Source organism: Doryrhamphus excisus, chromosome 10 (genome assembly GCF_030265055.1).
Source record: "Doryrhamphus excisus isolate RoL2022-K1 chromosome 10, RoL_Dexc_1.0, whole genome shotgun sequence".
NCBI classification, from domain to species: domain Eukaryota; kingdom Metazoa; phylum Chordata; class Actinopteri; order Syngnathiformes; family Syngnathidae; genus Doryrhamphus; species Doryrhamphus excisus.
The window spans coordinates 9,287,365-9,310,817 of record NC_080475.1 but is presented as its reverse complement, the minus strand read 5'-3'; the positions used below and the strand labels follow the sequence as shown (position 1 = coordinate 9,310,817).

The 23,453-nt window shown below is 41.9% G+C and overlaps 1 protein-coding gene across 3 annotated transcripts; it reads left to right on the top strand.

Moving 5' to 3' along the window:
* The first annotated feature begins 10,660 nt into the window (after positions 1-10,660).
* Positions 10,661-21,743, top strand: LOC131136642 (potassium voltage-gated channel subfamily A member 2-like). Of its 3 annotated transcripts, none has more exons than XM_058083744.1 (3): positions 10,661-10,859; positions 12,295-12,422; positions 15,291-21,743. In XM_058083744.1, exon 3 carries the CDS (start codon positions 15,369-15,371, stop codon positions 16,875-16,877), a length of 1,509 nt encoding a protein of 502 aa, XP_057939727.1. In that variant the 5' UTR covers positions 10,661-10,859; positions 12,295-12,422; positions 15,291-15,368; the 3' UTR covers positions 16,878-21,743. The 3 variants fall into 3 exon arrangements, with proteins under 3 accessions (XP_057939727.1, XP_057939725.1, XP_057939726.1); XM_058083742.1 differs by having other exon boundaries at positions 12,289-12,422; XM_058083743.1 differs by having other exon boundaries at positions 10,661-11,081; positions 12,289-12,422.
* The last annotated feature ends 1,710 nt before the right edge of the window (positions 21,744-23,453 follow it).

Below are 23,453 nucleotides of genomic sequence, written 5' to 3'. Positions count from 1 at the left end.
AAGTTGAAAGGTCTTTGTTTTTGGTTTTTATTGAAAAGGATTTGATTAAAGGACTATTATTATTACTCATTATTTGCTTTTCCTATGAATTACCCTTTGTATGGAGACGCGAGTTCAATTCCACCCTCGACCATGTGGAGTTTGCATGTTCTCCCCGTGCATGCGTGGGTTTTCTCCGGGTACTCCGGTTTCCTCCCACATTCCAAAAACATGCTAGGTTAATTAGCCACTCCAAATTGTCCATAGGTATGAATGTGAGTGTGAATGGTTGTTTGTCTATATGTGCCCTGTGATTGGCTGGACACCAGTCCAGGGTGTACCCCGCCTCTCGGCCGAAGAGTGCTGGGATAGGCTCCAGTAACCCCTGAAGACAGCTGTGATAGGCTCCAGCAACCCCCGAAGACAGCTGGGATAGGCTCCTGCAACCCCAAAGACAGCTGAGATAGGCTCCTGCAACCCCTGAAAACAGCTGGGATAGGCTCCAGCAACCCCCAAAGACAACTGGGATAGGCTCCAGCAACCCAAAGACAGCTGGGTTAGGCTCCAGCAACCCCCAGACAGCTGGGATAGGCTCCAGCAACCCCCAAAGACAGCTGGGATAGGCTCCAGCAACCCAAAGACAGCTGGGATAGGCTCCTGCAACCCAAAGACAGCTGAGATAGGCTCCTGCAACCTGCCAAGACAGCTAGGTTAGGCTCCAGCAACCCCCGAAGACAGCTGAGATAGGCTTCAGCAACACCAAAGACAGCTGGGATAGGCTTCAGCAACACCAAAGACAGCTGGGATAGGCTTCAGCAACCCAAAGACAGCTGGGATAGGCTCCAGCAACCCAAAGACAGCTGGGATAGGCTCCAGCAACCCCCAAAGACAGCTGGGATAGGCTCCAGCAACCCAAAGACAGCTGGGATAGGCTCCAGCAACCCAAAGACAGCTGAGATAGGCTCCTGCAACCTGCCAAGACAGCTAGATTAGGCTCCAGCAACCCCCGAAGACAGCTGAGATAGGCTTCAGCAACACCAAAGACAGCTGGGATAGGCTCCAGCAACCCCCCAAGACAGCTGGGATAGGCTCCAGTAACCCCCCAAGACAGCTGGGATAGGCTCCAGCAACCCCCGAAGACAGCTGGCATAGGCTCCAGCAACCCCCGTAGACAGCTGAGATAGGCTTCAGCAACCCTAAAGACAGCTGGGATAGGCTCCTGCAACCTCTGAAGACAGCTGGGATAGGCTCCAGCAACTCCAGAAGACAGCTGAGATAGGCTCCAGCAACCTCTGAAGACAGCTGGGATAGGCTCCAGCAACTCCAGAAGACAGCTGAGATAGGCTTCAGCAACCTCGAAGACAGCTGGGATAGGCTCCAGCAACCCCCAAAGACAGCTGGGTTAAATTAAAATCCCAAATGTACATGTATGTTCTTAGTCAATCATTCAAGTATATCCAAATATGCTAACGTATCTTCAGGTGTGTGAGACGTCTGACCAGACGTAGATTGTTCCCTATTTGCAACAACGGAGCGATGCTGGTGTCAGAGCAGAGATTTATGGTTGCGAGGTTCTGATGATGCTGTTGCTAGTGCCTCCACATCAACGAGCCTGCTGATTGGCTGGTCTCCCGTAGTATTCAGCCACAGGCAAAGGAGACCTGGCAGAACTCCCACTTCAGACATACGCCTGCAAATGCAGAGCGGAGCGTCTTGCATCTTTATGTTCAAGGGCAAAGCTTACTAAAGTACGTACGTTATATTATACACAGTATACCCGCTATTTGGGTTCTACCAGCAGTCATCTCGGTTTCTTATGTCAAAACCAAACAGACACACAACAAGGAGGGTGAGAATGTGAAGTGAACTGAGATGGTGCTACATGCCCTTCGGGATGACACATCACTTTGCGTGACCTTTAAGTCTATACCGCTATCATTCCATTTCAAAGGTTTCCTGGTGTTTTCATCTTTTTTATTCACCGCTAAATCAACGTATTTCAAGCTTTGGTTTGTTTCACAATAGATGAAAATATGAGCTGGAAACATCATATTACAAATATACAACATAAGGTGGCCGGAAATATTTCAGTATTAGTTCTCAATCAGAAATCACTCCATACTCTTTATTGCTCTCTGGTTCTACCATATCTTACTTATTGTGTGGAAATATGGGCTAATAACTATAAAAGCAATCTTCACTCGCTAAATGTACTGCAAAAAAAGGCCAGTAAGGATAATTCATAATGCCGCCTACAGAGAACATACTAACTCCTTATTTCTAAAATCACAAATACTTCAACTTGCTGATATAGTTCATCTTAAATATAAAAAACTAAATATTTTATTTACAAACATTTATAAAATAAATTTATAAATTAATAAATAAAATAAATTAGCTAAATACAAGGATGAAGAGTCTTGAACCAGTCATGATGTGCTATATATATCACTATATTGACACGCACTATGGTACCCATTATGGCATTGGATGCTCATATCACCTTGTACTTACTTCGGTACGTGACAAAAAATAAGAAATTTAAAAAATTTTAAAAAACTAAATTATTTTTTTACAAATATTGATAAAATAAATTTATAAATTAATAAATAAAATAAATTTGCTAAATACAAGGATGAATAGTCTTGAACCAGTCATGATGTGCTATATATATCACTATATTGACACTTACTATGGTACCCATTATGGCATTGGATGCTCATATCACCTTGTACTTCGGTACGAGGTACATTGTTTAAAAAAAACCCAAAACAAAACAAAAAAAACCCTAAACTGTATTATGGAAAGCAGGAAGTGAACAAATGTAACAGTTACTGATTGTAAAAGTACCAGATGGAGGGGTAGGATTTAATAAGCTTTGCTTCTTCCTACTCCTTTTGGACATGTGGAACTGGGAACTGATTATGGGATGCACTCAATTGGAATCTGATGCATGTTCAAATGAAATAAAAGTATTATCATTACCATTTTAAAGGTTTCCTGGTGTTTTAATCTTCTTTAGTCACAGCTAAATCAACCTGGTTTGTTTCAGAATGTAGTTTTTTTTTCCAGACGGCTTTATAGGCACAAGTGTTTCCCATTATGTTTATTCTTAGCTTTTTAGCTATGATATTAAAAAAAAAACAAAACTCCACATGAACTTTAAACAGCAAAGGGTTTTGCACAGCACACCCTGCATTACCAGGCAGCATTAATATTGTATTTTAACTTTCTTCTCTGACCTCTAAAGCGGTTGATGCATTGACTGTCTGAGTCCAGGACTAACAAACTGAAACTGAAACCACAGCCGTAATCAATAGTCTGCTTTGGTGCTAAGGACACATCTCACCATGACTTGCTGGCTATTCTCAACAGGTTAGTAGCATAGCCACTTCCGAGGACGATATCGAGATCGATTACCGTGAAAGGTGACGACATATTTGAATGATGAATAATACACAGAAATGTACAGTATCGCTACTAGTGAAAGGAAAGTAATACAGCTAATGTGTGCACTGATGCTGAGAGCGTGATGCTTGTCCGTGAGTTCTCACCTGCTGTAGCAGCAGTAGAGGTCATGGAGGACGTGGCTCCTCCCCTGCGGTGCGCACAAGTTGGATCGGCGCCCTCGTCTTTGTGTGTCTCCTACATGTGCCCCTCCTCCAACTGCCCTCATTGTATAGATAACCATGAACGTTTCATGTTTTTTTCTAAACTGCACAATGATAATCAAAAATGTACAGCATGTAAATGTGGACACATATATACGTATATATAAATTATCATATGAATTGGCTGTAGTCAACACTAACTTATATATATATAGTATATATATCACATTATATCTCATTTGTCCTCTTGATAACGTCTTATGGTTTCCGTCTGGTCTGGGTGACAGAACATAAAACCGAATCAGTGGATCCCATGATGATGTTTGGCATAATCTGAAGGTGAAAATGTGCTGGAAACAGAAAAAATACTCAAAAAAAATACCTCAAAATGTGTTTTTGTCTTATTCTTATGTCTTATATTACTTATTCCTAATATAAGAATTGTGTTCAATTTCAGTTAGCAACACACAGACAGTGATAACGGTAACCTGCAATGACTGGCAAAGACATTAGGTACACGTGCGCAGGAGCACAAGAGCGGCATCAAGCAATCCTGCATGTATGACGGACATGAGCCGTACATAAAATATTACTCCCCTTTTGTTATGTTGCGGTATGCACCTTGCAATTTTAAACTTGTTTCATAACGGCAAAGTATTTTTTTTTGTTCAAGACAGCGGGCACCATTGTGCATCAGTCACTGTTTTGGGTGGTTTGGCTGGTGAAATGTTGTAGTACTGCTTTTAGTACTTTTTGAGAAAAATTGATAGAATGTGGCCATCCATGTGCTTGAAGCAATATTTTGTCATTAGCACGTCTTAGGAAATAGTTTTTTAAAAATACTGTAAAACGAGATTATAAGGGCCTTCGGGAAAAGGTTTTTTGAACGATTTATTCAAGAATATTTTTTGGAATTTGGTCCATCATTCCCAGTCCTTATATGAAACATGAACACATATTTCTTTCTCTTTTCTGTGCATTCTAGCGCTGACATCAAGTTGATATGAGCTAGCTAGAAACGGATGTCATAGAAAATATTTTGATGCTAAAGACCATACATAAAATATTACTCCCCTTTCGTTATGTTGCAGTATGCACCTTGCAATTTTAAACTTGTTTCATAACGGCAAAGTATTTTTTTTTTCCAAGACAGCGGGCACCATTGTGCATCAGTCACTGTTTTGGGTGGTTTGGCTGGTGAAATAAAGGCAGTTGGAAAATTGCTTGTCATACTTGTTGAGAAAAATTGATAGAATGTGGTTGTGGCAATATTTTGTCAGTAGTACGTCTTAGGAAATAGTTTTTAACAATACTGTAAAACGGGATTAGAAGGGACAGCGGGGTAATAAGGGACAATTTTCGAGAATTTTTTTTAAACCATTTGTTCAAGAATATATGCTTCTTTGAAAAAAAACACTTTTTTGGAATTTGGCCCATCATTCCCAGTCCTTATATGAAACATGAACACATATTTCTTTCCCTTTTCTGTGCATTCTGGCGCTGACAACGAGTTAATATGAGCTAGCTAGCTGATGCTAAAGGACGTACATAAAATATTACTCCCCTTTCGTTATGTTGCAGTATGCACCTTGCAATTTTAAACTTGTTTCATAACGGCAAAGTATTTTTTTTCCCAAGACAGCGGGCACCATTGTGCATCAGTCACTGTTTTGGGTGGTTTGGCTGGTGAAATGAAGTCAGTTGGAAAACTGCTTGTAGTACTTGTTGAGAAAAATTGATAGAATGTGGCCATCCATGTGCTTGTAGCAATATTTTGTCATTAGTACATCTTTGGAAATAGTTTTTAAAAAATACTGTAAAATGGGGTAATACGGGACAATTTTCGGGAAAATGTTTTTTGAAGGATTTGTTCAAGAAAAAACACTTTTTTGGAATTTGGCCCATCATTCCCAGTCCTTATATGAAACATGAACACATATTTCTTTCAGTTTTCTGTGCATTCTGGCGCTGACAACGAGTTAATATAAGCTAGCTAGCAATGGAAGTCATAGAAAATATTTTGATGCTAAAGCCCTCACAAAAAAAACTTTCTCAGCATCATTCACAGATGGAAAAGTGGATACCTAGCTAACCATTTTGCTACAAAGACGCAAAAAGATGCTAGTTTGTCGTCAGGACTGGAGCACACGTCTTGTGCTGGAAGACACAGCCATCTCAATAAGAACGGAGATCGTAGGTGCTGTTGTATGTGTATCAATGTGCCGAGAAAAGACGTTTGGGTATTTTAAATAATCAAAATACTGCAAAATTCTCAAGAGACTGAGTACTATGTTTACTTACAAGTATGACCGCGACACGTTTGCTTGATTTGTTTTTAATTTGATTAATTCAGATTATTTATGGCACAAAAACAACACAGTGGTCCTGTGATCCATATTGCAATCAAACCCCGTAATGATGAATTATAATTGCCAAAGATGATATATATGATTGGAACCAATCAGAATGACTGTTGCTACCAGAGGTAAATCATAGCTTGTGGCTTCGGATGGAACGTTCCACTCGGTATGAATTCCTTCCAAATGTCCATTCTCTAAATGCCCTTCACCCCAGCACTCGCGGATCGTACCATATACTGTAGATCATCCGTAGGATGATGAAATCGAGCGCAGGTTTCCACCGGTCGGCCATTTAAAAAATTAGCCTTTCTTCATTGATATTCAAGGAGGACGTCGGTTTAAGAGTTTCCGGCCATCAATCTTCCAGATTATGTAAGGAGTCACTTCCTCTCAACAGACACCTTCAGTCCGAGTGTAAAATCATTATTAGCGGCTCCTTTCTCGATGAGCTAATGTTGCATTCCCCGTGGTCCTATGTCATCATACTCATCAGTATGGTGACACTTTGATTGGAGTAGGATTGGGTATCACGGAGAACCTGTCCTTGGATTGTACGGAACGGCGGCACAAGGAGGATCTATATGGGGGTTTAGGAAACGAGGTATACATCTCTTTATCGTTCATATTTGATTCCCGTTTACTTGGAGACATATCTGGGTTTCCACCTGTCCTATTTCCAAGCAGCGGAGGGAAGATTTAATCGCAGTAAACTCTTGTATAAATTCCATCAACTGTACTTTGTGATTGCATTACCGTCCTATGAGCGCATGCCCTCATGTTCCTAATAGGTCTGGGCGGTAATTAGTGGGCTGTGATACAGTAAACAGGTCTGTAAATAATCACAGCATTGTCAGCAGCTCTGCTAATTAGATTTTGTACTGTAGGCTACAGCCTCCGGATTGTACACAAAGAGGCCTTTTTAAGGTACAATTTGATTTTTTCCACTACAAAAAAGAGTCAATTTCTGCGTCTAAATGTACAAATTACGAAAATAAACCAACCTCAATACCCTAATACTCGGGATGTTCCGATCCCTGCTGATATCGATCCCCATAATCCATAAGTGAAATCGTCCGATACCGATCAAATACATGCAGTAAAAAGTTGAAATGTACTACAGGCTATATTAGACGTCACAAAGTTTTTTTTTCTTGTGAGAGATAGAGAGATAGAGTTAGTTTTAGCCACCTCTGCTGGGTCCCTCCACCCGCATCCGCTGCCTTCTGAACGGCAGTTGAAGCCGACTCCGTCTTCTTTGGCTGGAGAGGAGATACAATATCAGCGTGATATCAAGCGCAGAGTTCCTCCTCTAGTCGTCTCACATGATTAACTGAAAACCTGAATGAAAAGCCGTTTTAGCCACCTCTGCTGGGTCCCTCCAGCTGCATCCGCTGCCTTCTGAACGGCAGTTCAAGCCGACTCCGTGTTCTGTGGCCGGAGAGGAGATACAATATCAGCGTGATATCAAGCGCAGCGTTCCTCCTCTAGTCTTCTCACATGATTAACTGAAAACCTGAATAAAAAGCAATTTTAGCCACCTCTGCTGGGTCCCTCCACTTGCATCCGCTGCCTTCTGAAGGGCAGTTGAAGCCGATTCTGTCTTCTGTGGCCGGAGAGGAGATACAATATCAGCGTGATATCAAGCACAGCGTTCCTCCTCTAGTCTTCTCACATGATTAACTGAAAACCTGAATAAAAAGCAATTTTAGCCACCTCTGCTGGGTCCCTCCACTTGCATCCGCTGCCTTCTGAAGGGCAGTTGAAGCCGATTCCGTCTTCTGTGGCCGGAAAGGAGATACAATATCAGCGTGATATCAAGCGCAGAGTTCCTCCTCTAGTCTTCTCACGTTATTAACTGAAAACCTGAATGAAAAGCAGTTTTAGCCACCTCTGCTGGGTCCCTCCACTTGCATCCGCTGCCTTCTGAACGGCAGTTGAAGCCGACTCCGTCTTCTGTGGCCGGAAAGGAGATACAATATCAACGTGATATCAAGCGCAGCGTTCCTCTTCTAGTCTTCTCACATGATTAACTGAAAACCTGAATAAAAAGCAGTTTTAGCCACCTCTGCTGGGTCCCTCCAATTGCATCCGCTGCCTTCTGAACGGCAGTTGAAGCCGATTCTGTCTTCTGTGGCTGGAAAGGAGATACAATATCAACATGATATCAAGCGCAGCGTTCCTCCTCTAGTCTTCTCACGTTATTAACTGAAAACCTGAATGAAAAGCAGTTTTAGCCACCTCTGCTGGGTCCCTCCACTTGCATCCGCTGCCTTCTGAACGGCAGTTCAAGCCGACTCCGTCTTCTGTGGCCGGAAAGGAGATACAATATCAGCGTGATATCAAGCGCAGCGTTCCTCCTCTAGTCGTCTCACGTTATTAACTGAAAACCTGAATGAAAAGCAGTTTTAGCCACCTCTGCTGGGTCCCTCCACTTGCATCTGCTGCCTTCTGAAGGGCAGTTGAAGCCGACTCCGTCTTCTGTGGCCGGAAAGGAGATACAATATCAGCGTGATATCAAGCGCAGCGTTCCTCCTCTAGTCTTCTCACGTTATTAACTGAAAACCTGAATGAAAAGCAGTTTTAGCCACCTCTGCTGGGTCCCTCCACTTGCATCCGCTGCCTTCTGAACGGCAGTTGAAGCCGACTCCGTCTTCTGTGGCCGGAGAGGAGATACAATATCAGCGTGATATCAAGCGCAGAGTTCCTCCTCTAGTCTTCTCACGTTATTAACTGAAAACCTGAATAAAGAGCAGTTTTAGCCACCTCTGCTGGGTCCCTCCAGCCGCATCCGCTGCCTTCTGAACGGCAGCTGAAGCCGACTCCGTCTTCTGTGGCCGGAGAGGAGATACAATATCAGCGTGATATCAAGTGCAGCGTTCCTCCTCTAGTCTTCTCACGTTAATAACTGAAAACCTGAATGAAAAGCAGTTTTAGCCACCTCTGCTGGGTCCCTCCACTTGCATCCGCTGCTTTCTGAACGGCAGTTGAAGCCGACTCCGTCTTCTGTGGCCGGAGAGGAGATACAATATCAGCGTGATGTCAAGCGCAGCGTTCCTCCTCTAGTCTTCTCACGTTAATAACTGAAAACCTGAATGAAAAGCAGTTTTAGCCACCTCTGCTGGGTCCCTCCAATTGCATCCGCTGCCTTCTGAACGGCAGTTGAAGCCGACTCCGTCTTCTGTGGCCGGAGAGGAGATACAATATCAGCGTGATATCAAGCGCAGCGTTCCTCCTCTAGTCTTCTCACGTTATTAACTGAAAACCGGAATGAAAAGCAGTTTTAGCCACCTCTGCTGGGTCCCTCCACTTGCATCCGCTGCCTTCTGAACGGCAGTTGAAGCCGACTCCGTCTTCTGTGGCCGGAAAGGAGATACAATATCAGCGTGATATCAAGCGCAGCGTTCCTCCTCTAGTCGTCTCACGTTATTAACTGAAAACCTGAATGAAAAGCAGTTTTAGCCACCTCTGCTGGGTCCCTCCACTTGCATCCGCTGCCTTCTGAAGGGCAGTTGAAGCCGACTCCGTCTTCTGTGGCCGGAAAGGAGATACAATATCAGCGTGATATCAAGCGCAGCGTTCCTCCTCTAGTCTTCTCACGTTATTAACTGAAAACCTGAATGAAAAGCAGTTTTAGCCACCTCTGCTGGGTCCTTCCAATTGCATCCGCTGCCTTCTGAACGGCAGTTGAAGCCGACTCCGTCTTCTGTGGCCGGAGAGGAGATACAATATCAGCGTGATATCAAGCGCAGAGTTCCTCCTCTAGTCTTCTCACTTTATTAACTGAAAACCTGAATAAAAAGCAGTTTTAGCCACCTCTGCTGGGTCCCTCCAGCCACATCCGCTGCCTTCTGAACGGCAGTTGAAGCCGATTCCGTCTTCTGTGGCCGGAGAGGAGATACAATATCAGCGTGATATCAAGCGCAGAGTTCCTCCTCTAGTCTTCTCACGTTATTAACTGAAAACCTGAATAAAAAGCAGTTTTAGCCACCTCTGCTAGGTCCCTCCAGTTGCATCCGCTGCCTTCTGAAGCCGATTCCGTCTTCTGTGGCCGGAAAGGAGATACAATATCAATGTGATATCAAGCACAGTGTAAACGCTCACTCGTCACACAACCAAAGTTCCTCCTGCACGAAAAGTGCTAGCGGTACTCAATCCCAAATTTTTGCCCACACTTGCAAGTACAGCAGCTTGGAATCGGGGATTTATAGCCACTGACTGGTAAGTATCGGCCGATACCATCCTTTTGCACCGATATCGCCCGATCAATTCGGAGCTGATGTTCGGACTTACTACTTTTGCAATAAATGAGGTTTTTCTTTTTACTCTAATTATTTTTGAGTCCCTGAAGAACACATCCTGAAGCTAATTATCTGTGAAGCAAATGATTAATTAATTTCGACAAGAAGCATAGGCAATTAAATACTACCTCGCATCCTTTTCACATCAATTGCAGTACATGTATGTACTCACTTCCTGTATTCCCCATACAAAGTGACAAGGAAATACAACAGTTAAGCTAGTTTATAAGTACAAATACATTAGCCAAATAATTATCCCTGGGTAATAAATTACAAAGGGATTACGTTTTGACTGTGCATGAGGTGACGATTCCCCTTTAACGCACGGGAGCGTCGGGAAAGAAAGGAGGGAGAGCAGCAGCGCGGGGCGCGGCGCGCCATGCAGAAGCTTAGTATGCGCCGCGATGCCCAACCGCACACACCCACGCATCTCCACAACGGTGGATGGAAGTGACAGATGAGAGACGAGGGGGGGGGAATAACAGGCTGCTGCTCCACATGGAGTCAAGTAAAAGGCAAAGAAGGATAAATACGAAGGCTCGCCACCACCGCCGCCGCGATGGACCGCTTTAAGAGGAACCAAACCGGATAATATTTCATGCATCAAGAGGGTGAATTCCTGCATGTCGTTAGCTCCAATAATAACATAACGCTGTAATGTGGATTGGCTAGTGCATGAAGATACTGTAACTGATCAAGCTGAGCTTCAAATGGTTAAAGCATGATTGGCACCCGTCACTTCCAACTAACTCACCGGCGTCTGCCAGTCAACATCAACAAATGACACAGTGCATGAGCTTGGCTGATGTGCCCGCAATGCCTGACTCGGGTTGGTGGGTAATTGGTTATTAATACTTCCATAATGTGCATTATTATCTGTGTAGTCATGGATATTTTCCCTATGGGGGGGAAAGTACTTCATGTATACCAGGGGTCTCAAACTCTATTTACTTGGGGGCCACTGGAGCTAGGGGCTGGGCAAGGCTGGGCCGCATCAGGTTTTCAAAAAAAAAACAAAACATATTTATTAAAAACAGAAAAATATACATTTTTTTGGTTCCGATTTTCTACAATAAAAGCTCTGATAAAACATTCCACTGTTCTCAAATATCTTAATTTTTATTTTTCTGCACAAAATAAGATGTAAATAAATAAACAAATCAAGAATAAAAAAAATCAATCAGTCATAAATAAATATAATAATAATAATAAAACACCAAATAATAAAAACTTAATAAACCACATATAGTTTTTGGCTAGACAAATTATTTTTTTTACATAAAAATTAACAAAGAATTATTAGAGCCCTGTAGACATGACAAAACACGACTATAGTCACATTTATACTCTTTTTATTTACAACATATTGCGCAACCGCAGGGTCTCGAGACACATGCTAACTCGCAAACTAGAGAGCTAGCCACCTCAACGGTAGCCTTCAAGTTTATTTCCTTTAAACTTAAATAGCCAAAGACTTACCACTTCCACACGGATAGGGAGGATAACTATTAACAGTTATTTAACCTTTAACATGAACATTAATCAAACGTAATAATAACATTAAATTTTCATATCAAGGCGGGGGCCTCAAACTAGTGTCCTGCGTGCCACATTTGGCCCGCGGGCCGCATGTTTTTTTTTTTTCATTTTTTTTTTGTTTGTTTTTTTTTGAGACCCCTGATGTATACAAATGTCTATCATTCTGTGAATGATGTGAATTTGCTTTTCGTCCTTGATCGGAATCTAAAGTATACACAATGACATCAGCATGCCACCCGCAGCCTTCCTTATTCCAGTGTGCTGACATAAGACTAGAAGATATGTGGTGCTCCATCTGCGCTCGCTGTTGCTAAATAAAAAACATTTCAAAAAGTTGCTCATGCTTGTAGTTTCATTCAACCCATGCAACAGCACGACTCCAACCTGTAGCTTTTTTACGGCTGCATCACAAGGAGGTAACTCCTGCATCCTCATCCCTTGTGCTCTCTCCCGCTCCCCCCCCCCCCCCCCCCCCCCCCCCCCTCTGCTGCCTTGCTGCAGAGACAGAGTTTTCGGTGATGTATGGCTGGAAGTAAAGGGAAGAAACGGCTTGGACGGGAAGGGATGACTTTGATACGTGTGCCGGGCGTGTTGTGCATCACCACCGTGCAGATCAACCAACCCAAATAACACAGGTGGGTCGTTGTAGTATTAATTACTGCGAAATGCATATTTGTCACAGTTAGAAATCATTTTACAACCTTACTTCTTATCATACTTATCATACTAGTTATTCTTCAAACAGCTAAAATAATGCATAAGGCTAAAAGTAAAGAAACAGACTTTGCAACTTAACAAAAAATGATGCTCTTTGATACAGTTGAACCATATGAATTGCTTGTGAGAAAATATACGTATGTCACAAACAGCAATTCTATAACATAACAGTGAAAGATGACCTATTAAAGGAAATATCATTATCCATCTGGAACTTCAGTAACTGTTACATTTGTTCACTTCCTGCTTTCCTAATATAATTTTAAAACATTTAAAAAAAACGTTGATTAATTTTGATTAATTTTATTTTATTTTTATTTTTTTACCATGACATAATGGGTACCATAGTAAGTATAGTGATATAGTCAATATATGTGATGTAGTGATGTAGTCAATATAGTGATATATATAGCACTATATATAGCACATGATATATATTCCACATACTGAAATGCTATGGCTTTTTAACGTAGTCCGAGCATATAATATTATATAGTGTTTCAAATGTAGTTCTTCACTGGCTAAATGTACTGCAAAAAAAGGCCAGTAAGGATAATTCATAATGCCGCCTACAGAGAACATACTAACTCCTTATTTCTAAAATCACAAATACTTCAACTTGCTGATGTAGTTCATCTTCAAACAGCTAAAAATAATGCATAAGGCTAAAAATAACCAATTAGCTAAAAATGTCATCCAATACTTTTCTCTACAAGAGAGGAGAAATATGATGTCAGGGAAGAAGTACATTTGAAACTTTGGTACGTGACAAAAAAAATAGATATAAATTTTTAGTGATTTTTTAGAAATTTTTTAGAAATTTTAGTGATATTAGATAGAAAATAAAAATAAAAAACTATATAAGAAAAGCAGGAAGTGAACAAATGTAACAGTTACTGATTGTAAAAGTACCAGATGGATAATGATATTTCCTTTAATAGGTCATCTTTCTTTTTTATGTTATAGAATTGCTGTTTGTGACATTATTTTCTAGAATTTTTTTCAGAAATTTTTTTGAAATTTTTTTGAGATTTTTTTGAATTTTTTTTGAAATTTTTTTGAATTTTTTTTGATTTTTTTTTGAAATTTTAGTGATATTAGATAGAAAATAAAAATAAAAACTATATTAGGAAAGCAGGAGGTGAACAAATGTAACAGTTACTGATTGTAAAAGTACCAGATGGAGGGGTAGGATTTAATAAGCTTTGCTTCTTCCTACTCCTTTTGGACATGTGGAACTGGGAACTGATTATGGGATGCACTCAATTGGAATCTGATGCATGTTCAAATGAAATAAAACCATTACCATTATTACCATGTATATTAAACAACGTCACTAATCAGTAGTTTATTGGGCGTAAAGTCTGTGGTATCGCCTCATACAGTACAGTGATAGGAAAGTCATCTCAGTCATTGTACGGAGCACTCAGCATATAATCAGATATGCTGGTTGTAATTGCAGCCCGCGAGAGCTTATACGGTATTACTGGATGGCGTATTGATCCAACAGCATGCTCCAATGAGAGGGAACTCATAACCTAATACTCAGACAAAGTGGAGCCAAAGTGTTCAAATGGTTCGGCCCCTCCTTGCTTCTGTTTTTCAAGTGTCCGGGCCTTGATTGTCTGCAGGAGCGTTTTAGGGGACACTATTAGTCTGGGAATTTTTGTCTTATTCCGTGAAGTCATCATAAAACAAGCGTGCTACCAATACAATGTTCAATTTCAGTTAGCAATATACAGACAGTGGTAACGGTAACCTGCAATGACTGGCTACGACATTACGTACACTTGCGCAGGAGCACAAGAGCGGCATCAAGCAATACCTGCATGTAGCCATACATAAAATATTACTTTTTATTACTTTTATTATGTTGCTGTGCGCACCTGGCAATTTTAAACTTGTTTCATAACGACAAAGTAATTTTTTTTTTTCAAGACAGCGGGCACCATTGTGCATCAGTCACTGTTTTGGGTGGTTTGGCTGGTGAAATAAAGTCAGTTGGAAAACTGCTTGTAGTACTTTTTGACAAAAATTGATAGAATGTGGCCATCCATGCGCTAATAGCAATATTTTGTCATTAGTACGTCTTAGAAAATAGTTAAAACAAGGTTATAAGGGCCTTCGGGGTAACAAGGGACAATTTTCGAGAAAACGTTTTTTGAACGATTTGTTCAAAAATATATGCTTCTTTGAAAAAAACACTTTTTTGGAATTTGGCCCATCATTCCCAGTCCTTATATGAAACATAAACACATATTTCTTTCCCTTTTCTGTGCATTCTGGCGCTGACAACGAGTTAATATGAGCTAGCTAGCAACGGATGTCATAGAAAATATTTTGATGATCAACACTATAAGAATTGAGTTCAATTTCAGTTAGCAGTACACAGACAGTGGTAACGGTAACCTGCAATGACTGGCTACGACATTAGGTACACTTGCACAGGAGCACAAGAGCGGCATCAAGCAATCCTAAAAATATTACTCCCTTTTCGTTATGTTGCTGTGCGCACCTTGCAATTTTAAACTTGTTTCATAACGGCAAAGTATTTTTTGTTTTCAAGACATCGGGCACCATTGTGCATCAGTCACTGTTTTGGGTGGTTTGGCTGGTGAAATAAAGTCAGTTGGAAAACTGCTTGTAGTACTTTTTGAGAAAAATTGATAGAATGCTTGTAGCAATATTTTGTCATTAGCACATCTTAGGAAATAGTTTTTAAAAAATACTGTAAAACGACAAAATATGATATTTATATTCAAATGAGCCTTTGTTCTACCCTTCAGGTCTCCTTAAGCGTATCTTCCGTGGCCAAACTCGGCCCCCGCCTCACCTGAAAACTGCAGGCCCCGTCACCTTCCGCCATGACGGTTGCTACCAACGACCCGACAGACGAAGCGGCGGCGCATCCGGGTCAGCCTCATGACCACTACGACCCAGAACCGGATCACGAGTGCTGCGAGAGGGTCGTCATCAACATCTCAGGCTTACGCTTTGAGACTCAGCTCAAGACTTTGTCCCAGTTTCCGGAGACGCTTCTCGGCGACCCCAAAAAACGAATGAGATACTTTGATCCTCTTCGGAATGAATATTTTTTCGACCGTAATCGGCCGAGTTTTGACGCGATTCTTTATTACTACCAATCAGGAGGGCGGCTGCGGCGGCCTGTTAACGTTACGCTAGATATTTTTTCCGAAGAGATACGTTTCTATGAGCTGGGTGAGGAAGCTATGGAAATCTTCCGGGAGGATGAAGGATTCATCAAGGAAGAGGAGCGTCCATTGCCGGAAAATGAGTTCCAAAGACAAGTCTGGCTGCTCTTTGAGTACCCAGAAAGCTCAGGTCCGGCTCGCATCATCGCTATCATCTCCGTCATGGTGATCCTTATCTCCATCGTTAGCTTCTGTCTGGAGACACTGCCGATTTTCCGAAACGAAGACGAGGAAATGTACAATTATCCCTTCCAAAGCCTTTCCAATGTCACCGCAACTTACGATACATCGTCATACTTCACCGACCCTTTCTTCATCGTGGAGACGCTTTGTATCATCTGGTTCTCCTTTGAGTTCCTCGTCAGGTTCTTCGCATGTCCGAGTAAAGCTGGATTTTTTGGTAACATCATGAACATCATCGATATCGTGGCAATCATTCCCTACTTCATTACACTCGGAACAGAGTTAGCAGAACGGCCGGAGGACAGAGAGGCGGGACAGCAGGCGATGTCCTTAGCGATTCTCCGCGTCATTCGTCTCGTCAGAGTGTTTCGCATTTTCAAACTCTCCCGTCACTCCAAAGGACTTCAGATCTTGGGTCAGACTCTGAAGGCCAGCATGCGAGAACTCGGACTCCTTATTTTTTTCCTTTTTATCGGCGTCATTCTCTTTTCCAGCGCTGTTTACTTTGCCGAGGCGGATGAGCCCGAATCCCAGTTCAGCAGCATCCCGGAGGCATTTTGGTGGGCGGTGGTTTCTATGACGACCGTCGGATACGGCGACATGGTACCGACGACCATCGGAGGGAAGATCGTGGGGTCTCTTTGCGCCATCGCCGGCGTGTTGACCATAGCGCTACCGGTTCCGGTCATCGTGTCCAATTTCAACTACTTCTACCACAGAGAGACGGAAGGCGAAGAACAGGCGCAGTATTTAAATATCCCCAGCGTGCCTAAGACCAGCTCTGCTGACGACCTGAAGAAAAGCGGCCGCAGCGGCAGCGGCAGCGGCTCGACTCTCAGTAAGTCGGATTACGTGGAGATTCAGGAGGCTGCCAACCACAGCACTGAGGACTTCAGACCGGAGGGCACGAAAACAGGAAACTGTACTCTAGCCAACACCAACTACGTCAACATCACTAAGATGCGTACGGACGTATAATCCCATCTACGATGATTCCGGCATCTGCAGAGACTGGAACGGGAAAATCAAAGCTTGGACTGTGATGGCCGATATTTTGGACTCCGGTGTGGGAGTCCAGAGTCGGTGAAAGTCCTCACATCTGAGAGAACTGGACATCATACAACTGCAAGCTGTCATATTTGGGACATTTGTAGCTTCTGCATGGAGTTAGTCTTACGTGACGGTAGTGGTCCAGCTCGCTAATGTAGCCAAATAGTAGCCTAAGAAGTAATACTCGTTATTTAAAGCTTAATGGGACCACCTGTTGCTACCTTATAGTACCGACTGCGATCCGAAGACCACGCACAATACGACAATAATGTGTATTTTAAAATGTAAGTCTGACGGTAAAATGTGTTGCTCTAACTGCCAAGGCCCAGGCCGTCCCGTCCACAGCAAAAGACACTAGCCACGTATACATGGACCCAAATAGTCCAATTCCAATCGGTTTATTTGCTCGAATGGAAAGAATTTAACTTTTGTAAACACTTCATTCCAGGCGGCACGGCGGTCGAGTGGTTAGCGCGGAGACCTCACAGCTAGGAGACCAGGGTTCGATTCCACCCTCGGCCATACCTCTGTGTGGAGTTTGCGTGGGTTTTCTCCGGGTACTCCGGTTTCCTCCCACATTCCAAAAACATGCTAGGTTAATTAGAGACTCCAAATTGTCCATAGGTATGAATGTGAGTGTGAATGGTTGTTTGTCTATATGTGCACTGTGATTGGCTGGCCCCCGCCTCTCGCCCAAAGACAGCTGGGATAGGCTCCAGCACCCCCGAAGCACCCCCCGAGCATCTACCGAAAAAGTGTTCGAAAATGAATGAATGAATGAATACACCTCATTCCCAAAAAAAAGTGCCAATCCGAATGAACATATAATCAGATTCCCAGGGGTGGAATATTCCTTTCCCAAATCCGATTGAGGTACAGTAAACCTCGGATATATCGGATTCAAATGTTCCCACTGGTTTTGTCCGATATAAGCGAAATCCGTTATATGCGTATACCGGAAAATGTCCGTTTTACGCATATATCGGATTTATATCCGGTATATGCGTAAATCGGATTTTATCCGTTATAAAAAGGCACTTCCTTGACTATGTTTCCAATGTACCTGGACGCGCAGGCAACGCTGCAAACGCTGCAAATGACGTCGTATAGCGGCCTGTCACGATTCGGCGAATCGGAGCGCCACGATGCGGCCATCCGATATATGCGAGGGAAATTTCATGGAAATGCATTGGAACGGGACTGGAGATTTTGTCCGAAATAGGCGAAATCCGTTATAAAAAAATCCGATATATGCAATGAATTTTTATTGGAAATGCATTACAGAAAAATCGGTTCTTTTTTATCTGTCCGTTGTGAGCGAATTTCCGATATATCCGAGTCCGATATATCCGAGGTTTACTGTACCTTGTACCCGCTCAAACGGAAGTTTTTCTTCGTCGTTGGCGAACCAGCTTTCGGTGTGCATTAGCGCCATCTGTGGAACCGAATCTAAACCCTTCTATACTTTATTCACAAGTCCAGTTTTTCTTTAAAATTAAAATATATATCTATATAAAACATGTTCCGAGTTTAATTATAAAATATTAGCAAGATTGAATTTGAGTTTTTAATGTTGAAATTTATTTTGGGTGTGTTCTTTCAGCACATGCTGAACACGAAGCTCCAGACGTTCTTCCGTTTTAAAAACGGAGGCGAGCAATCGGCACTGGAATGTTGCGAAAAGTTTGTTTTTGATCCAAATTAAATTTCAAAACTCGACAAACAATAAAAGTCGCAATACGGATTTATTCCAACAAGTCAAAGAACAACTCCGGGAAGTCGGTATCACGTGATGTTGATGTTTACGTTTTACTGCGTATATCCCATTGACTATTCCGTTTGATTATAGCACCGCATGTAGACAAGAGATTGGAATATTCCTTTCCATGTATACCGTGTTTTCGGAAAGGTCATTCGGAAAGATTCCATTCGGAAACAGGAAACGTGTAAACGTGGTTAGTGATGCTAATACCCATCTGCTAAGATGGTCATTTAATGCTCCCTCTGTAAAAAGAATTGGTCCCTTAGGAACCTAAGTGCACTAGCATCTTCGTGGTATCCGTATTGAACATCACACGGACCACGATAAAGTGCTGTATCCGGACCACAAAAATGCACTACTTTGTAATCCATCTAATACCGAACTTTTATTTCCTCGAGAAGCATTTGCGGATATACACACGAGGTACACACCGTCAAGTGTTTTCTGAGAGTGAATGTCTCGTTTTTCTAGTGTCAATCTCAGCTTCATTTAGTCGTCGGCGAATAAAGAAGATAAGTAATCAAGGTAGTGTTCTACGTTAGTGCCTACAGCATTTGTTTGTAATTTTATTTCGCGCTGCCTTCAAGTGTCTCTTTAACTGCCAGCCGGCCTAACAGGAAGTGGAATACTATTGAATTCGACGCCACTGCCCGACGTAAACAATACTGTCCTCAACTTCATAGCATTCCATCGTTGTAGCCAGGGACGACACGTGATATGTAAAATTCCGTCATTTGTATGTAACACGTATGACAGCAAGGGTGACTTATTTACTTAAAATGTACAGCTAATTAATGATTTTAGTGTATTAAACCCTACCGACCCAAGAAAGCATGAGAAATATATAAATCATAGCTTTGTCGTGGTGCGCTTTAGCATTAAATCTTTGCTGTTATTCATAAAAACATGATAGCAAAAAAAACCAAAGAAAAACACTTAATTAGCATCTTGGGTCGTTAAAAAAACACAAAAAAACAGGCATGCTTAGCCTTTATAAGTAAATTTATGAACTTCAAACAATCATTCCAATTGTACCCAAAAGGTACTACGGACCTTTGGGTTATATTCTTCATCAGCATTTATCAAACTATGCTATCCCGCTCTTGTAGTCCTGCATGTATTTGGAAGTAATCATTATCATTGTAGCATGCAGTAGTATGAATAATACTAGCAAAACTGACTCAAATACTGTATACTCCATGGTATTTATATTTGCACTGCAGGTATTATAACAGTATGCGGGAAACGGGAAAAACATGGGTGTGATGCTTTGTATTCGGTTGCTACTATGTCAAGATGGTTTCTTACTTTGTCAATGACGTTTTGTCTTCAGCCAAGTGTATGTCAATCGACTCCGAGAGCTCAAATTCAACCAATTAGAAGCACACAAGTTGTTGTTGATTCGCCAATTTCTGTGCTTTCCGTGTTTCCAATACACTGTGTACTTATCTCGAGTGTGTATTCACATCTTAGCGTGTATACTAGCGCAATAAAATGAAGGGATTCTAACATGAGATCAGATGTGTTGTACATGCAAGTGCTGAAAGCTAAGCCGCATCACCAGTCGAAGCCAGGAATTAAATCAATGAAAAGTTCGATAAAAACTGCCGATATACTTCCTGATGTGTATTTTCTATGTGTACTTGTGTGTACTGAAATTATTACATATATAGTCGCTGTGAATTTGAATTCGGGATCTGTATCCTAAAAGTCCTTATCGACAAGACTGATCAGGGTAAACATAAGACCATGTGACACAACCAGGAAGTGTGAGGAAAGCTAGCCTAGATCGGAATTCACCAGTCCGATTCCTACAAACGTCCGGTCTTCGTAGACCGCGTAGGCTACTGGCCTCGTAGGATGCAGAACCCGAATTCAAACAGAGCCAGTATGAACCCAGATCAGGTTCATCAGGACATCAGTCAAGACCATGAGCGCACATAAAGTAGCCAAGTACACATTGTATCGTCCTAGCATCTCCGTTTTACATGCAAGGGGGACCTATTATGCTAATTTTTTTGACCCTTTGTATTGAGTTGTGGACTCCTATAGAGTAGCTACACACAATAACCTGCACAGAAAAATTTGTAGATCTTCCAGAATATGCACCTATTCCTTGGATTGGTACTTCATGCTAAAATGTTAAATTTTAGTCAACCAATGGCCCGCCTCCGAGCACACCCACTCCGCTGTGATTGGTCGCACGCCCTAACTATGAACAAGTAATAAATTAATAAAGTCTTTGGGGAGCTAATTGAAAAGTTTCTGTGGCAACCTTGTCTGCCCAAGGAAGAGCACTCATTGTCGGACACACTTTGTCAGTGGTGTTCATCGGTGTGGTGGATGCGAGGGCATTGCATAGATGCGCAGGGTGTCCGAAATTTATGCACCTTTCCCGGCAGAAGTGCGCTGCTTCTGGCTCCAGCAACAATTTGGCGGATATTTGGCGTTCGTGTTCAGAAAAACAGTTCGGTGTGAAATGCCCTTGACACATGAAAATATGTTTCTCTTGCCGGGAATCACCAAATACAATAACATCTAACTGAATTTGTTTCGGAAACAGAGTGGAGAGAGCTTATCTGGCTTACAGCCATGCCCATATAAGGAAGTCAGCTCCTCTGTGATGTCACAAAGGGACAATTTTACCACGCCTTCTGAAAATGAGCGTTTTGATCCATTCCAATCTTCACTTTTAAATGCGCAAACCTCATTATATGAAACTTTGTCATCGTTTAACATGAAAATACAACATTTTAACAACATTTATTAGTCATAAAAGTAGAAAAAAAGCATAATAGGTCCCCTTTAAATGGCAGAATCTAACGACTTGCCCCACCACTTATTGACGTATATTTGATTCCGCTTTGTTTTGTATGTAAGTGTCGGCTTTTTTTGCGTGGTTGTGTGTATGCGTACCGGCTGTCCATTGTCATGACCTTCACAAGGACACATAGATTTTTTTTAAAAAAGTTAATGTGCATCGAGAATATTTAGTCAATCTAAATAAATTGTACATTTAAACCGAAGGTGAATTATACGGATCATGAGGATAAAACAATAAAATTCATATGAATTGCCGTGTCTTTTTTTCCTAATTGATGTGTGTGACTTTAATTAGGGACTTGATTTTGTGTAAAGAAACCATACATCCCATTTAAACAGCAAAGCATCAACATGGAACTTATGTTCCGTATTATAGTAGAGTATTGATAAAAGCACCACAAGGGGCCCGTGCACATTACAGGAAGAGCATTTGAGTGGACTGTAGACCTGCACCTTTGTGATCCTCTTCTCCTAAGTGAATCCTGATGCTGCTTGTCTGGGCTACACGGTGAAAGCAAAGTGCTCTATTTATATACGACCAAAGTTTGGTAGAGAGTACAGCTAATCGTTCCTTGTTTCCTGGTTTGGTCGAATATCGAACAAGTGCAAATAATCTCTAGTGGCAGAAAATGTTGGATGTTCTTCATCCATGTCATATTTCTACCGCGTTTCTCTCTATGAGGCGGCTTCTTAAACAGATTAATGATCCGATTCCCCTCTCGGAATCAAGCCAACTGTACGTATTTATAAGGAGTGATGGACCCTCAGCCCATTACAGTTGGCTGCCTTCCACCGAGTCAGTTGAGGACATTAGAAATGTACTCACACTGGGTTTGAATGCCTTTCAGGAAGCCACTTGGTTGGTGGGGTTCAGCAGTCCGGGGGCCGTAGAAGCACCGTTTACGACAAAATTAAGTGTGTTGGTCGTCTTCGTTGGAATTTGGAAATTGACAGCGACGAATATGCCCGATGTACTGGTCATCACGTCGCATTGATATCGACCAATACTGATACTAACGTTGGTATCGATATCATCAATATTTGGATGTCGATCCGCCCACCACCGCTTTAGGTTAAAAGTGGACATTAAAAAAAAAAAATCGCCATTTATCAAACCTTATTAAATTGGGTTCAGTAAACACGGTATCCGGAAGTCCTGCTTAGGTGCAGATTCTGGAAGATCTACAAAGTTTCCTATGCGGGTTATTGTGTGTAGCTGCTCTATAGGAGTCCACAACTCAATACAAAAGGCTGAAAAATGTGGGCGGGGTACATTAAAACAGATTGTTTTCGCGGGAACCATGAAATCCAAAGAAATACAGCTGAATAGGTGCAGATTCTGGAGGAACTAGAACACTTTCTGTGCTGGTTATTGTGTGTAGCTGCTCTATAGGAGTCAACAACTCAATACAAAAGGCTGAAAAATGTGGGTGGGGTACATTAAAACAGATTGTTTTCGCGGGAACCATGAAATCCAAAGAAATACAGCTGAATAGGTGCAGATTCTGGAGGAACTAGAACGCTTTTTGTGCTGGTTATTGTGTGTAGCTGCTCTATAGGAGTCCACAACTCAATACAAAAGCCTGAAAAATAAGCATAATAGGTATCTTCTGTTGACTTGGACTCCTTCAAAATTCTCTTGATTTACAATTTCATAAAAACAACTGAAGCCTAAGTATTGATCACATTGATAACGAGCAATACTGATACTAACGTTGGTTTCGATATCATCGATATTTGGATGTCGATCCGCCCACCACTGCTATAAGTTAAAAGTAGACATTTAAAAAAAAAAGAAATTGCCATTTTTCAAAAGCAGACAATCCAAAAAATACAACTCGAATAGGTGCAGATTCTGGAAGATCTACAAAGTGCTGGTTATTGTGTGTAGCTGCTCTATAGGAGTCCACAAATCAATA